Source organism: Dipodomys spectabilis, unplaced genomic scaffold, assembly GCF_019054845.1.
Source record: "Dipodomys spectabilis isolate Male_0828 unplaced genomic scaffold, ASM1905484v1 ptg000002l, whole genome shotgun sequence".
NCBI lineage: Eukaryota > Metazoa > Chordata > Mammalia > Rodentia > Heteromyidae > Dipodomys > Dipodomys spectabilis.
Window position 1 is genome coordinate 44,391,714 of NW_024870679.1, and position 15,044 is coordinate 44,406,757.

Here is a 15,044-nt window from a genome sequence, read left to right on the forward strand (position 1 = left end):
GCTCAAGTGGTAGAGTACTAGCCTTGAGCTGAAAAGCTGAGGGGCAGCGCCCAAGCCCAGAGTTCAAGCCCCACGACCGGACCCCCCCCCCCAAAAAAAAAAAAAGTCTCATGGACTTTCCTGCCCTGGCTGGCTTTGAACAGTGATCCTCAGATCTCACCCTCCTGAGTAGCTAGGATTACAGGCATAAGCCACGGGTGCCTGGCTTAACAATGATTTTTAAATTTATTGTGAAACAGTATTATTTGTACTTTTGAAAATTTTAATACATGATGATTCGAGATCTTAATTTATATTGATGTCATTGTTCCATCCATAGTGAATACAGCCAAATTTATGAGCATTAAAAATAAAATTGAGCCGGGCACCGATGGCTCATGCCTGTAAATCCTAGCTACTCAGGAGGCTGAGATCTGAGGACAGTGGTTCAAAGCCAGCATGGGCAGGAAAGAAGTGGTGCTGTGGCTCAAGCGGCAGAGCACTCACCTTGAGCTGAAAAGCTCAGGGACAGCGCTAATGCCCAGAGTTCAAGCCCCATGACCGACCAAAAAAAAAAAAATTGACATTAGAATTGAAATCAATTTGTGTTCCTGAGTCTGTGGAAAGGAAATAAAATCAGGCACTATACACTTTTCTTCTTTGTCTTCTTTAAGTTGACTGTGTTACAAATGCACAGGTTCACAAGGGGGTATAATGACAAAGCCTCTCTGTAACTACTATGATCAGTTTCTTTCATGTCTTTCCCAAAGCACTCTATACCATATGCATGAACGTTGTATATGCTACTCCATTTAATCTCGCCAGCAAAGTAAATTAGATATTGTAATATCTATTTTTTTAGGCAAGAAACTAAGGCTCAAGAGAAATAATTTGCCCAAAGTCACAACCATATGTTTGGATTTAAACACAATGAGTATCTAACTGTAGAGCCTTGGTTATTTTGTAAAATCCTACCATCTTTCCCATGAGAGTTTGCTAAATTCAATAGGACCAGAGTCCTGTTCAAGAGAGACAGGCCTGAATTTAGAAGCTCTGAAATGTGCTTTTAAAGAGGTACAGAATTGTTTAGTCATGGCAGGAGAAAGAAGGTAATTTGGGGTATAGTGGGCAAGAAATATGTGAACCCAGGCTGGGGCTGTTGCCCATGATGGAGGGCTTTGCATAGCCTCAGCCCTAGCAAACAAACAAATAAGCAAGCCAGGTGCTGGTGGCTCATACCTATAACCCTAGCTTCTCTGGAGGCTGAGATCTGGAGGATCATGGTTCAAAGTCAATGCAGACAAAAAAGTATGAGACTCACTCTCCAAAATAACCAGCAAAAATCCAGGCTTGAGTCATGGCTTAAGTAATAGAATCCTAGCAGAGCAAGCAAGCCGAGTAAATATGAAGCCCCTGAGTTCAAACTTAGGTACCACAAGAAAAAAAAAAAGAAAAGAAAAAGAAGGGGGAATGTGGCTTAGTGGTAGAGAGCTTGCCTAGCATGCATGAAGCCCTGGGTTCAATTCCTCAGTACCACATAAACAGAAAAAGCCCTGAGTTCAAGCTCCAGAACTGGCACAAACAATAATAACCTTCCCCACCCCCCCAACCCCAATTACAAAGTTTTGCTGGGTGCTGGTGGCTCATGCCTGTAATCCTAGCTACTCAAGAGGCTGAGATCTGAGGATCCAGGTTCAAAGCCAACCTGGGCAGGAAAGTCTGTGAGACTCTTTTTTTTTTTTGAGTCCAGTCATGGGGCCTGAACTCTGGGCCTGGGCGCTGTTCCTCAGCTCTTCAGCTCAAGGCTAGCGCTCTACCACTTGAGCCACAGCACCACTTCCGGCTTTTTTCTTTGTGCTTATGTGGTGCTGAGGAATCGAACCCAGGGCCTCAGGCATGCAAGGCAAGCGCTCTACCACTGAGCCACCTTCCCAGCCCTGTGAGACTCTTATCTCCAGTAAAACACCAGAAAACCAAAGTGGTACTGTGGCTTAAGTGGTAGAGTGCTTGCCTTGAGCTGAAGAGCTGAGGGACAGTGTGCCCGGGCCTGGAGTTCAAGCCCCATGACTGACCAAAAAAAAAAGGAAAAAAAAGGAAAAAAGTAAAGACAAAAGGGGGAGAAATATTTCAACCCTAGGTAGGCTGGAGGCAGCAGGAATGGAGCAGAGGGTGGCTATGGAAGGAGGCTTTATATGCCTTAGAAGCAACTGAATGAAGATCAGAGAAGAGGAATAAAAAAATGACACTAGTTCTGAGCCAAGTGAGTGGGGGGAAGGCAGTGGCCTCAGAAGAAACAAGAAAGTCAGGCAGCACTTGAATTGTGGAGATTAGAGTAGTCACAGCCAAGGAGGTAGAGGCCCTGGTGGGAGTCTTGCTGGGATTTCATCAAGTAGGTGGAGCTGTGGGGGTGGGGGAGAGAAGCAAGAGTAGAGTAGAAGTTAGAGTCAGATGTCATAGGCATAGAAGTTGGTAGCCAAAGCAGGGAGGAAAGAAATCCCTCAAGAACAGAGGATAGGGGCTGGGAAGGTGGCTCAGTGGTAGGGTGCTTGCCTTGCAAGCATGAGGCCCTGGGTTCGATTCCTCAGCACCACATATGCAGAAAAAGCCGGAAGTGGCACTGTGGCTCAAGTGGTAGAGCGCTAGCCTTGAGCTGAAGAGCTGAGGGACAGTGCCCAGGCCCAGAGTTCAGGCCCCACAACCGGCAAAAAAAAAAAGAACAGAGGATAGGTGGAAGCAGGAGGAGGAAGGCTTGGAGATAGGCAAGGGGAGAGGAAGTGAAGGCAGATTTATGAAGCATGAAAGTTCAGGGAAGGTGAGAGGTTTATGGGTTGGAAGGCAGCCTCTGGACAGTACCTGATGCTGAGGAAGTAAAGAAAAGGTTTGGGATTGAGATTAGCCTGGTGCATAAGAACACATTTTTTTGGCAGAAGCAAGAGACATAACCATATTTCAAAGAAACTCATAATGTAACTGGGAGAGATCGGTACTATCATTGTTTCCTGTGGTTTAAAAATTGCTGAGATGTATTATGTGAGTGCTTATCATCATGGATTCAAACCATGTCACATGTTACCAGCTAGGCAAAATCTCAGTCCCTGTCTGCCCTGTTGATCCATATGTCCCGAGGTCAGCAGTTGCCGGTGGCAGAGGGGGCTTGGTTGCCCTCTTACTTACCCGAATATGCAGGTCTTGGAAGAAGATGAGGAGTGTCTGTCGGATCAGCTGGAACTCTCCAGCAGAGAGAGTCCCATATGTCTGTCAAAGGCAAGCCAGAGAGAAACACTTAACTTTCTCAGGGAGAGAGCAGTATGAACAGTCAGGGTCAGGATGCTCAGGGGTGGGACCAGACCAGAAAGGAGGAGCAGAAGTGGGATTGCCAGTAGGCACCCTCCCCATTAGTCAGACCATGCTGTGCTGTAGTGTATGGGGATGCACTTTGAGTTTTCCATTCTCCACAGACCTAGAGAAGCTGTTTCTCAAGATTTAGCAGATACCCACCACTAGTTCCCTTTCAGAAAAGTCAGGAGAAAAAGGAGATGCTTTATATCTCTTCATTCTAGTTACGAAGGTGGCAGCTGGAGGCCTGAGAATGCCTATTGTTGGCTTTTAGAATTTTTTGGGAGAGTGACAGCCTTTGTCACTGCTCACTCTGTTCTCCCTCCTAGAACGTACCTGCTCTTACAGTGCAATGGAAATAAATGTTGGGGCTGAGAGGCAATAAATTGGTGATAGTCTTACTTCTGTAAGCTGCCGTAAAGTCTCATCCACTTGATGCAGGATGGTTGGGGAGTCTTGGATGAATCCCTTGATGGCATCTAAATGATTGAAAGTGACCAGCAGCACATCTTTGGGACGGGGACACAGCAATACTTGGTATTTGAAAGCCATGGTCATCAGGTCGTAGAGCTGTCAACCACACACAAACAAAGTAAGTGGGATCTAAAAGCAGATATCAGAACTGTCAGCAACGACTCAGCCAAGTATTTACTGATAATTACCTCTGGATCCACCACACAGCTTAAGTGACCACATCTGAGAGAAAGGGCATGCTGTTTGTAAAAAAGGCAGAACAGGAGAAAACCAGGATTTCTGGTCATCTCACATCGTATACTGCTGAAACCATATACAACACTGGTAGCAGTGGTACTATGGCACTGGATTTGGAGGTGGAACACCCACCTGAACTCAAGGACTCCATTGCTGTTTACTTTCTGTATGGCCCTGGCTAAGTTTGTCTCTCCTTCCTTTCTCCCTCCTTTCTTTCCCATTCCTTCCCTCGTGTGTGTGTGTGTGTGTGTGTGTGTGTGTGTGTTTGTGTGTGTGTGTGTGTGTGTATGTTAGGCAGGCATTCTATCTCTGAGCCATATTCCTAGTCCTGGCCAAGTTTCTTAACCTCTCTGAGTCTGAGTTTTCTCATCTATAAAAAGCACTCCCTAAATCAACATTGCGGGGTTGCTGAGAGGACAAAGGACAGGTTGCTGAGACAGACGATATGTGTCAAAGGGGCAAATGGAAAGTTGTACAACTCAGAACACTTTTTACATGATGAAAACCACTAAGATAGCAACAAGCTCCATATGTGATACAAAGGCTCAGAGGGGAGAATAAGGTATCTGAGACAGGCTTTATGGCAGAAGTAGTCCTGATATAGACCTGCAGAAATCACAGGGTGTAGACTGGCTGAGGGGAAAGGAGTGGGTGATGATCAGGAGGTAGCAATATGTATGTGATTTTCCTGGGAGAAAGAGACAAATGGCTTGAGGACAGTGTATGTTGGAGATTCAGGGAGACAGAATTGGGTAAGTAAGGTGTCGGAGTCTTGGTTCAGTTGGTAGTGCACTAGCCAATGATTAAAAAGTTTCAACTACTGAATTCAAGTCCTGATGATCTCAGACCAAAAACAAACAAACAACAACAACAAAAAAACCCAATTGGGTAAGGAAAAGCTGGAATGTTAAATTTTTTGTTCAGTTTTTTGTCAGTCATGGGGCTTGAATTCTGGGCCTGGGTGCTGTCCTTCAGTTCTTCAGCTCAAGGCTAGCGCTCTACCACATGAGCCATAGTGCCACTTCTGGCTTTTTTCTGTGTATGTGGTGCTGAGGAATTGAACCCAGGGCCTCAGGTATGCAAGGCAAGTACTCTACCACTGAGCCACCTTCCCAGCCCTAGAATATTAAATGTTTTTGAAAGACAGGCACAGGCCAGGCACCGGTGGCTCCCACCTGTAAACCTAGTTCTTCAAGAAGCTGAGTCTTCTTGAAGATTGAGGTTCAAAGCCAGCCCAGGCAGGAAGATCTGTGACTCTGATCTCCAATTAACTACCAAAAAAAGCCAGAAGTGGAGCTGTGGCCAAGTAGCAGAGAGCTAACTTTGAGGAAAAAAAAAAAGCCCAGGGACAGAGCCCAGTCCCTGACTTCAGGCCCCGGGACTGACACACACACAACACACACACACACACTCTCTCTCTCTCTCTGACATTTCTAAGTTGAGATGATAAATACTGGTGATTAAATGAGATTAGTTATCTGGTGGTAAGAATGGAGAAAAGAGACTGACATTAGGGGGAGTCTCTAGTACCTAGTTTCTAGTTGGTATGAATCAATATCTAGTAATTATACAAACAAAAGAAATATTAGGGGCTGGGAAGGTGGCTCAGTGGTAGAGCGCTTGCCTTGCATGCATGAGGCCCTGGGTTCGGTTTCCCAGCACCACATAAGCAAAAAAAAGAAAAAAAAGCTGGAAGTGGCACTGTGGCTCAAGTGGTAGAGCGCTAGCCTTGAGCTGAAGAGCAGAGGAACAGCGCCCAGGCCCAGAGTTCAGGCCCCATGACCGGACTCCAAAAAAAAAAAAAAAAGAAATATTAGAGGTCCAGAATTAATGCCTAGAAGAGCAGTGTTGGGAATGGAAAAGTAGGGAAGGGAGGACCATGGGTTTTTAGAAAGCAAGTTTTCAGTACCTGCTGAGTACCAACTAGATTAGGGGAATGAGGATGAAGGAAGTTCAAAAAGCATGTTGGGCCCAGTGCCTGAGAGAAGGAGGTAAGGAAGTCTGGGGAAGGAGGACAGGAGAAACAGGGCATGGATGGGGCAGGATTAAAATATAAAATGATTGGCCTTTAATCTTCACACCCTATTGTCAGTACCCCTGGCTTTCTGTCAGTTGGGCTTGATTTTGACATATTGGTTGGTTGGCACATGTGATTTCTTTTTTTTTTTTTGGGTCCGGTCATGGGGCCTGAACTCTGGGCCTGGGCACTGTCCCTCAGCTCTTCAGCTCAAGGCTAGCGCTCTACCACTTGAGCCACAGCGCCACTTCCGGCTTTTTTTTCCTGCTTATGTGGTACTGAGGAATTGAACCCAGGGCCTCGAGCATGCAAGGCAAGCGTTCTACCACTGAGCCACCTTCCTATCCCGGCACATGTGATTTCTTAGTCCTTCTCTTTGATACTCTTGGCTCCATGACAGGTCTGCGGCCAGTCATGATGTGGAGTAGGAAATGCCTTCTAGCTTTCTGGGCAGGCTGAGAAAGGGGCCACCTTGATATTAGGTAAGGAAATGGAGTCAAGGAGATCATCAACTTTCCAAAGGAAAATGGCAGGAGGTAAGCAAGCCCAGTTAAAGGTAATCTGGCTCCTTGAGGAATGAGTAACTGTTGATTTTTCACATCTATTATGTGTTGTTATTATTATCAGTCCTTGTAATTAAAAAATTACATATGTATATATATATATATAAATTACATATTTTATGTCACTATACATAACATTAATGCTGGGCATTAGTGGTTCACACCTGTAATCCTAACTACTCAGGAGGCTGAGGTCTGAGGAACATGGTTCAAAGCCAGCCCAGGCAGGAAAGTCTGTGAGACTCTTTATTTCCAATTAACCACCAGAAAGCTGGAAATGGCGCTGTGGCTCAAGTGATAGAGCGCTTGCCTTGAGCTGAAGAGCTCAGGGACAGTGCCCAGGCCCAGAGTTAAAGCCCCATGACCGACAAAACAAACAAACAAATGAAAAAAACATATGAATGAAATAACCTGTATAGAAAAAAACAAAATGGCGCAATAATTATTATTTTCTAAATTAACTAAAGTGTATATGCTTTATTAGAATTTCATTAGTTCTCTCCTATTTGTGTTCTAGGATACTATCAAGGACATCACATTACATTTAATCTTTGTGTTTTCCAGGTCTCTTCTTGTCTATGAGGTTTTCTCTGACTTGCCTTAATTTTGATGACTTTGGCAGTTTTGAATATGGATTAGATATTTGGTAGTGTGACAATATCTTTGGTGTTTTTCTCATGGTTAGATAGGTTATAGGTGGAGAGGAGTGAAGCTGTTTCCTCCTCTTTCCCATGCTGCACTCTTTGAAAGGAAGTCAAACAATGACTTAACAAATGAGAGTAACAAGTGGGGCTTTAGTTCTCGTTTCCTAGTGATAGAATATCTACATAAATTATTCTAAATCTTTCTGAACAGCTTCATCTATCCTTTCAATTGTGTGGAATTAGTATTTAAAAACCAGACTGTTCTAGCATGGAACTGGTGGCTCATGCCTATAATCCTAGCTATTCAGAAGGCTGAGATCTGAGGATCACAGTTGGAAGCTAGCCAGGTAGGAAAGTCTGTGAGAGTTTTTTTTGATTTTGGTCGGTCGTGGGGCTTGAACTCTGGGCCTGGGCGCTGTCCCTGAGCTCTTCAGCTCAAGGCAAGCGCTCTACCACTTGAGCCACAGCGCCACTTCCAGTTTTCTATTGGTTTATTGGAGATAAGAGCCTCATAGACTTTCCTGCCTGGGCTGGCTTTAAACCGCGATCCTCAGATCTCAGCCTCCTGAGTAGCTAGGATTACACAGGAGTGAGCCACCAGCGCCCGGCTTCTGTGAGACTTTTTATTTCCAATAAACTACTCAGAAAATGCTGGAAGCAGCACTGTGGCCAAAGTGGTAGAGTGCTAGCCTTTAGCAAAAGAAGCTTAGAGACAGTGCCCAGGCCTTAGTGAGCCCAAGCCCCAGGACCAGTGTGTTGTGTGTGTGTGAGTATACACCCATACACAATCAGACTGCCCTGGTAATTTGTTTCCCCAAAGAAATAGGCATATTCATATTATAAGTCAAGGCTGCGCATTTCAGATTTGCTTTAGAAAAAAAAAGGCCTGGTTTTCTTACTGCAGAGCTATTTGTTGCAAATAAGTTAGTAGGTTTTTTTTTTTTGGTTGTCATTTGTTTTTGTCATTGTGGGGTTTGAACTCAGGGCCTGAGCCCTGTCCTTGAGTATCTCTGAGCTCAAGTCTAGTGCTCTACCACTTGAGCCACAGCACCACTTCCAATTTTTGATGGTTAGTTGGAGATATGAGTCTTTTTTTTTTATTGTGAAAATACTGTACAGAGAGGTTACAATTACATGGGCAAGATAATGAGTACATTTCTTTTTTGGGGGGGGGTCCGGTCATGGGGCTTGAACTCTGGGCCTGGGCACTGCCCCTCAGCTCTTCAGCTCAAGGCTAGTGCTCTACCACTTGAACCACAGTGCCACTTCCTGCTTTTTTCTTTTTGCTTATGTGGTACTGAGGAATCGAACCCAGGGCCTCAGGCATGCAAGGCAAGTGTTCTACCACTGAGCCACCTTCCCAGCCCATGAGTACATTTCTTATCAAGCATTGTAGCCTCCTCCTTTGTTTTCCCCTTCCCATCCTCCCCCTGCCCCCCCAATCCCCCTCCCCCCCACCAAAGTTGTAAAGTTTGTTTTCGACATAATGACTTGTACATCTCATTGTTGCAATGGGCCCATCTGTATCCCTATTTAAATGATTTGTTTTTCCCCTTCCCCTCCACAAATTATACCGACATCAAATACAGTGAAAGCAGGGGTTATACTGTGGAGGAGGGTCATACAACGCAACAAAGAAATAATCTTATAAATGTGTTAGAAACAATCACATGAAAGAAAAAAAAACATTTGAATATATATCTTAGAATTCATTTCCCTAACATAAACTTACCTGACCTTTTCTGCTTGATTCAGACATATACTAGATGTTGCAAATAAGGGAAACCATGGGACCTCTGTTTCTTTGGGCCTGGCTTACTTCACTTAATATAATTTTTTCCACGGGAGATATGAGTCTTATAGGAACTTTTCTGCCTAGGCTGGTAGATCTCAGCCTCCTGAGTAACTAGGATTACAGGCATGAGCCACCAGCACCTGGCAAAATATTTATTTTTTTGCTTTTTAAAGATTACAATTATGAATGCATATGCATTGTATGTATTAATAGTCTTCATGACATTTCCATATATGTGTATGTTATACTTGGATTATATCTACTCTCTCCCAACTACCCTTTTTTCCCCTCTCTTCCACTTCCCCCTCAAATTGATGTTTTGGGTACTGCGTGCTTGTATTGGGTGGCATATGCTCTCTGGCTCATAAATGCTGGCATGAAAAGCAGGATTCTCTTTAGGCAGGTGGTATGATAAAAGCTACAATAGAGAGGTTGATGAAGGTGACTTCCAAGGTTCTTCCCAACTCAAAAACTCAACTACCACTAAGATTCACAAGGTTTTTTTTTTTTTTTTTTCCTAGTCATGGGGCTTGAACTCTGGGCTTGGGTACTGTCCCTGTGCTCTTCAGCTCAAGGTGAGTGCTCTACCTCTTGAGCCACAGCACCACTTTACAGTGGTTTATTGGAGATAAGAGTCTCATGGAGTTTCCTGCCCAGGTTGGCTTTGAACCATGATCCTCAGATCTCAGTCTCCTGAGTAGCTAGGATTATAGGTGTGAGCCACTGGTGCCTGGCAAGATTTACAAGTTTTTATTTCTTGCAAGGCATCATTGCTTAGGTCATTTTATCTGATCCTAGTCTAGGACCATCCAGAAGGGTATAAGAAATGCAGCTATGGGGCTGGGGAGGTGGCTCAGTGGTAGAGCGCTTGCCTTGCATGCATGAGGCCCTGGGTTCGATTCCCCAGCACCACATAAGCAAAAAGAAAAAAAGCCGGAAGTGGCGCTGTGGCTCAAGTGGTAGAGCACTAGCCTTGAGCTAAAAGAGCTGAGGGACAGCGCCCAGGCTCAGAGTTCAGGCCCCATGACCGGACCCAAAAAAAAAAAAAAAAAAGAAATGCAGCTAAACCAACTGAGTAGCTGTCTGCTCACCTTATCCATGCTGGCCTGGTTCAGTCTCATAATGGAAGCATGAGCCAGGCGGTCATAAACAGTCCTCAGGGCCTTCTTGGAGTAGAGCTCTTGAGGTTTGAACAGTTCCTCCATAAACTTTCTATTGAACATGGTCGAAATGATGTCATTCAGAACTGTGGGGACAAGAGAGAATCTAGCTGAGTGAGGAAGGTGCAGAAGGAGGAAGCCTTATTCAGAAGTGCTCTCTGGGTTTGAATTGGGGAGCAGGCATAGATAAGAGTTGAGGCACTATGTGCCTGGTGAAATTGGCTCCCTGGTGACAAAGCAGTAGTGTCCCATTAGGAAACAGGGTTTAGTAGTGCTTTATGACACCATTTCATGCAAATATCCATGATGTCTTAAGAAGGTTGTGCTTCAGAATTTACAGACCACTTTCACAAACATTATTTCCCTTGACTCATTCATTCACTTATTCATTTTTTAAAAAAGATTCCTAGACGCATTTTAGATTAGGGCATTTCCTTAAATTTTGAGAAACAGCACACACTTGTTTTTTAAAAAGCAAACCTATACATTTTTACTTAATATTAGATTTCATAAAAATGGGACAAATAATGATAATTGACTTTTTGGAGAAACATTTTATGAAAGTAGTTATAGGTACTGGTTAGAGATGAAAACATTTTTAATATTTCTATGAGACATGTTTCAGATAGAGCTATTTTAGGATGTCTGAATTTCTAAAATTGATTTTCACTGTAGCAATATGTCTCATATTGCTGTTTAATGAAAATTTCTACCTGGTGTGACTAAATTAGTAGTATAAAAACCAACATGCATATAATTTTAGGTCTTCATTCAGATTTTATTTTTTTTGCCAATCCTGGGATTTGAACTCAGGACTAGGGCACTGTCCCTGAGCTTCTTTTGCTCAAGGTTAGCACTCTACCACTTGAGCCACAGTGCCACTTCTGTTTTTTTCTGTTTATGTGATACTGAGGAATTGCCCAGGGCTTCATGCATACTAGACAAGCACTATATCACTAAGCCACATTCCCAGCCTCATTTAGATATTTTGTACTACTCAATTATCACTAGTGAAGGGCCAGTAAAACCCTCTGATATGAGAAACAGGAATAGGTGTGCTTGGCTTTTAATGATTCTTGTATATGTATGTATACTTGTACTAGGCCTTGAACTCAGAGCTTCACATTCCTGTTTATCTCAAGGTTGGTACTCTATCACTTGAAACACAGCTTCACTTGAGGCATTTTGCTGGTAAATTAGACGTAAGAGTTTCACGGATTTGTATGCTCAAAGTAGCTTTAAACTGTAATCCTGAGATGCCAGCCTCCTGAGTAGCTAGGATTACAGGTGTGAGCCATCAGTGCCTGGTTAGATTAGTCTTAATTAATCCAGATGTTCTGTCTTAAAGGTGACATATACTAATTACAATTTGAAAGAAAAATAGGTTACTTAAAATAATTATATAGAAAATTAGCTATTAAACCTGAGTGATTATTCCTAAAAGACCTAAACTCCTCCTATTGCTGAATACAAAGGACATACCAGGTGAATGGCTGTGGCCATGTATCTTTAGGGAGGGAAGGCAATATAGAAGTAGGAAGACACTACCTGTAAGTAATCAACAGAAGTGCTGAAGGCTCAGGAACAGCCTTATTATTATTTTTTTTTTCTTGATGGCACCAGCATTTGAACTCAGGGCCTTGCACTTGCATGGCTTGCTTGCTTTACTGAAACTCTACTACTTAGCCATGTTCCAGTCCAGCGTGTGTGTGTGTGTGTGTGTGTGTGTGTGCGCACGCGCGCGTGTGTGTGCGCGTGCTCGCTGGTACTGGAGCCTGAACCCAGAGTGGGGTCAAATTCTCAGCTTTTTCACTCATGGCTGGCACTCTACCACTTGAGCCATATGTCCAATTCTAGCTCTTTTACTGGTTAACTGGAGATAAGTATCTTGAGAACATGTGTGTGCAGGACTGCTTTGAACTTTGGTCTTCAGATCTCAGCCTCTTGAGTAGCTAGAATTATGGATGTGAGCCACCAGCTCGTGGATTCCAGTCCTGGTGATGGTTATTTATTTATTGGTTGTGGGTCTTGAACTCAGGGCCTGGGCACTGTTTCTGAGCTTTTTTGCTCAAGTCTAGCACTCTACCATTTTGAACAACAGCTCCACTTCCAGTTTTCTGGTGCTTAATTAGAGATAACAGTATTATGGATTTTCTTACCCACACTAGCTTTGAACCAGGATCTTCAGATCTCAGCCTTCTGACTAACTAGGATTACAAATGTGGGTGACTAGTGCCCAACTGTGATGGTTATTTATTTTTCATTTTTTTTGCAGGTAGAAAACTCGTTTATTAACAGAGAGCAGCCCTTTGTAAAGCCAAAAAGGGCAGGTGGCTTGGCAGGGGAGGAAGAGGAACCAATCACTGTCAAGGTGTGATGGTTATTTTTGAGATGTAATCTCTTGGAATTTTCTGACTGTGTTGGCTTCAAACTGATCCTCCAGTTTTTTGTGTTTTTTTTTTGTCCGGAAGTGGGGCCTGAACTCTGGGCCTGGGTGCTGTCCCTCAGCTCTTCAGCTCAAGGCTAGCGCTCTACCACTTGAGCCACAGCACCACTTCCAGCTTTTTTATTTTCTGCTTATGTGGTGCTGAGGAATCGAACCCAGGGCCTCAGGCATGCAAGGCAAGCGCTCTACCATTGAGCCACCTTCCCAGCCCTGATCCTCCAGTTTTTAGCCTTCTGAGTTGTCAGGATTATAGTCATGAGCCACTGGTGTCCAGATAGATAGTCTTTTTTTTTTTTTTTTTGGGTCCGGTCGTGGGGCCTGAACTCTGGGCCTGGGCGCTGTCCCTCAGCTCTTCAGCTCAAGGCTAGCGCTCTACCACTTGAGCCACAGCGCCACTTCTGGCTTTTTTCTTTTTTTGCTTATGTGGTGCTGAGGAATCGAACCCAGGGCCTCAGGCATGCAAGGCAAGCACTCTACCACTGAGCCACCTTCCCAGCCCCAGATAGATAGTCTTTAAATATTTATGGGGAATAGGAAAGGTGAGGACTGATTGTACTTAAATCTTAAAAGGTATTGCTTTAGACTGAGGGAGAAGGTACACCCTCCTCCTACTAACCCAAAGAACCGAATGTAACCCCTTACAGAAGTGTTGAACTTGTCCTTGACCTTTGGAGTTTCTTCTAGACTCCATCTTGTTCCCTTCTGTTTGAGATTCAGCAAGGAAGAACTAGATCCATTGCCAACATGGGCATCTTCATATCTGACAATTTCCATCTGCCACACTCATTCTTACAGTGTACTAACACTTTCCCCATTAGGACGATGCAGACTCACAAGACCCCTTCTGGGTTTGCCTCAAGCCTGGCCTTTATCTTTGACCAAAACAAGCAATGACTTATAATAAACTGGGTTTTGTTTTCATCATTCTTTCTTTTTTCTTTTTAAACCATAGCCTATATATAATATGTAGAATCTGCAAAGAAACAGGTACAACTGGAAAGGCACACATGCCTTTAGAGGAGAGAATGGGAAGAGTTTTCCACACACCAAGAGCTGAGTCATTCCTCTAGGGTCTTTAAGCCCTTGCCAGGTTAGGAAAATAGCTTAGTCACATATCAATTAGTTTGAAAAGGAAGAAAACCCCAAGGTGATTGTTAGCTCTACAGCAAAGCAAAAAGCAAAATGAAGCCTTTCTCCTGGGAAGTGAAGAAGCTTTCTATCACCATGGCTCCAATACCAGAGCTACAGGAGGCTTACCTGCTGGGAGCAGAAGATGTCAGGGTCAACCTCTTGGGGCTGAACATGTATACATACATCACCAAAGAGAAAATGCAAGTTTTATACTTGGGCCACAGAACCTAGGGATCCTACCTCACATTTAATTGTTCAGACAGTGTGAAGACTCAGGTAAATGCATTTTCCTCTCACCATTGGTTCACCTAGTGCTTGGCTGAGACAGGCTTGCTGTGTACCAGATACTGAGGTAAACACCGTAGGCACACAGAGGAAGGAGATGACATATTGTTGTCTCAGAGAGGTAGCCTATGTCACATTTACACCTGATTAGTTTAAGGATCTTAGTCAGATCATTTGTCTGCCTTATGGTTAGTTTTTGGCACTCAGAGGAGCTTTGCATCCTTTTCCTGAGCCAGATTTCATCAGGAAGAGGCTAAGCTTGAGGAGGAAAGGGATTTTTTCACAGATAGCTCAGAAAGGTTGCTATTGCTGGGCTCTCAACATTAACAGACTTACATTAAACTTAAGTTAAACTTCAGTGATTCAATTGTGTATATGAAAGTTCAAGAGTTATACTTTAGGGGCTGGGAAGGTAGCTCAGCGGTACAGTGCATGCCTTGCAAGAGTTATACTTCACACCTGAAATTCTGCCACTTGAAATTTTGGGATGGGCCAAAAATTGCTCAAGAGAAGTGTCAACAGATGGTTGTGAAATATATAATACAAGTATCAAGCACTTTAGTTGGGCTTCTCTTTGAGCTAATCTGATAAAATAATGATGAAAGCAATCCAATTTTTACCAATTACCTTTGTTCTAAAATCACTTGTTTATGGTAACATGCAATCTGGAGCCAAGGTTAAGACATAGAAGCTAGGAAATCTTACTGGATAGTCAATCATGTTTTAAATCTTGCCCATATTCCAGGTTATGGGCTCAGAACTTTCACATTATCTTATTTAAATGCCAAGTTGAAATGGTTACCTTCAATTCTATCAAGGAAGAAAATGGACTTTTAGAAAGTTTTAAATCCAAGGTCACACAGGTGGTAGATTTGAAATAGGGTTTGTTTCATTCTGATGTATGTGCTGTTAGGTGTTATATATGTCACTTCTCCAGCATATCTGGTGTGATGAGAGCATTTAAAATATGGAGGACA

General features: G+C 43.5%; 1 protein-coding gene and 1 non-coding gene across 5 annotated transcripts in view; one reads left to right on the forward strand and one right to left on the reverse strand.

The window, feature by feature from the left end:
• The window catches only part of Oscp1 (organic solute carrier partner 1), a 38,512-nt gene that overhangs the window by 15,211 nt on the left and 8,257 nt on the right, over positions 1-15,044 (reverse strand). For 3 of the 4 annotated variants that reach the window (XM_042678888.1, XM_042678870.1, XM_042678864.1), the window contains 3 exons: positions 10,137-10,291; positions 3,718-3,885; positions 3,154-3,234 (listed from right to left, as the gene is read on the reverse strand). In XM_042678888.1, coding sequence (XP_042534822.1) covers positions 3,154-3,234; positions 3,718-3,885; positions 10,137-10,291 — 404 coding nt within the window. The remainder of the gene's footprint in view (positions 1-3,153; positions 3,235-3,717; positions 3,886-10,136; positions 10,292-15,044) is intronic. The other variant, XM_042678879.1, reaches the window with a different exon arrangement.
• Trnaa-ugc lies at positions 9,889-9,957 on the forward strand. Its single transcript has one exon. It is a non-coding gene; the product is annotated as a tRNA-Ala (tRNA).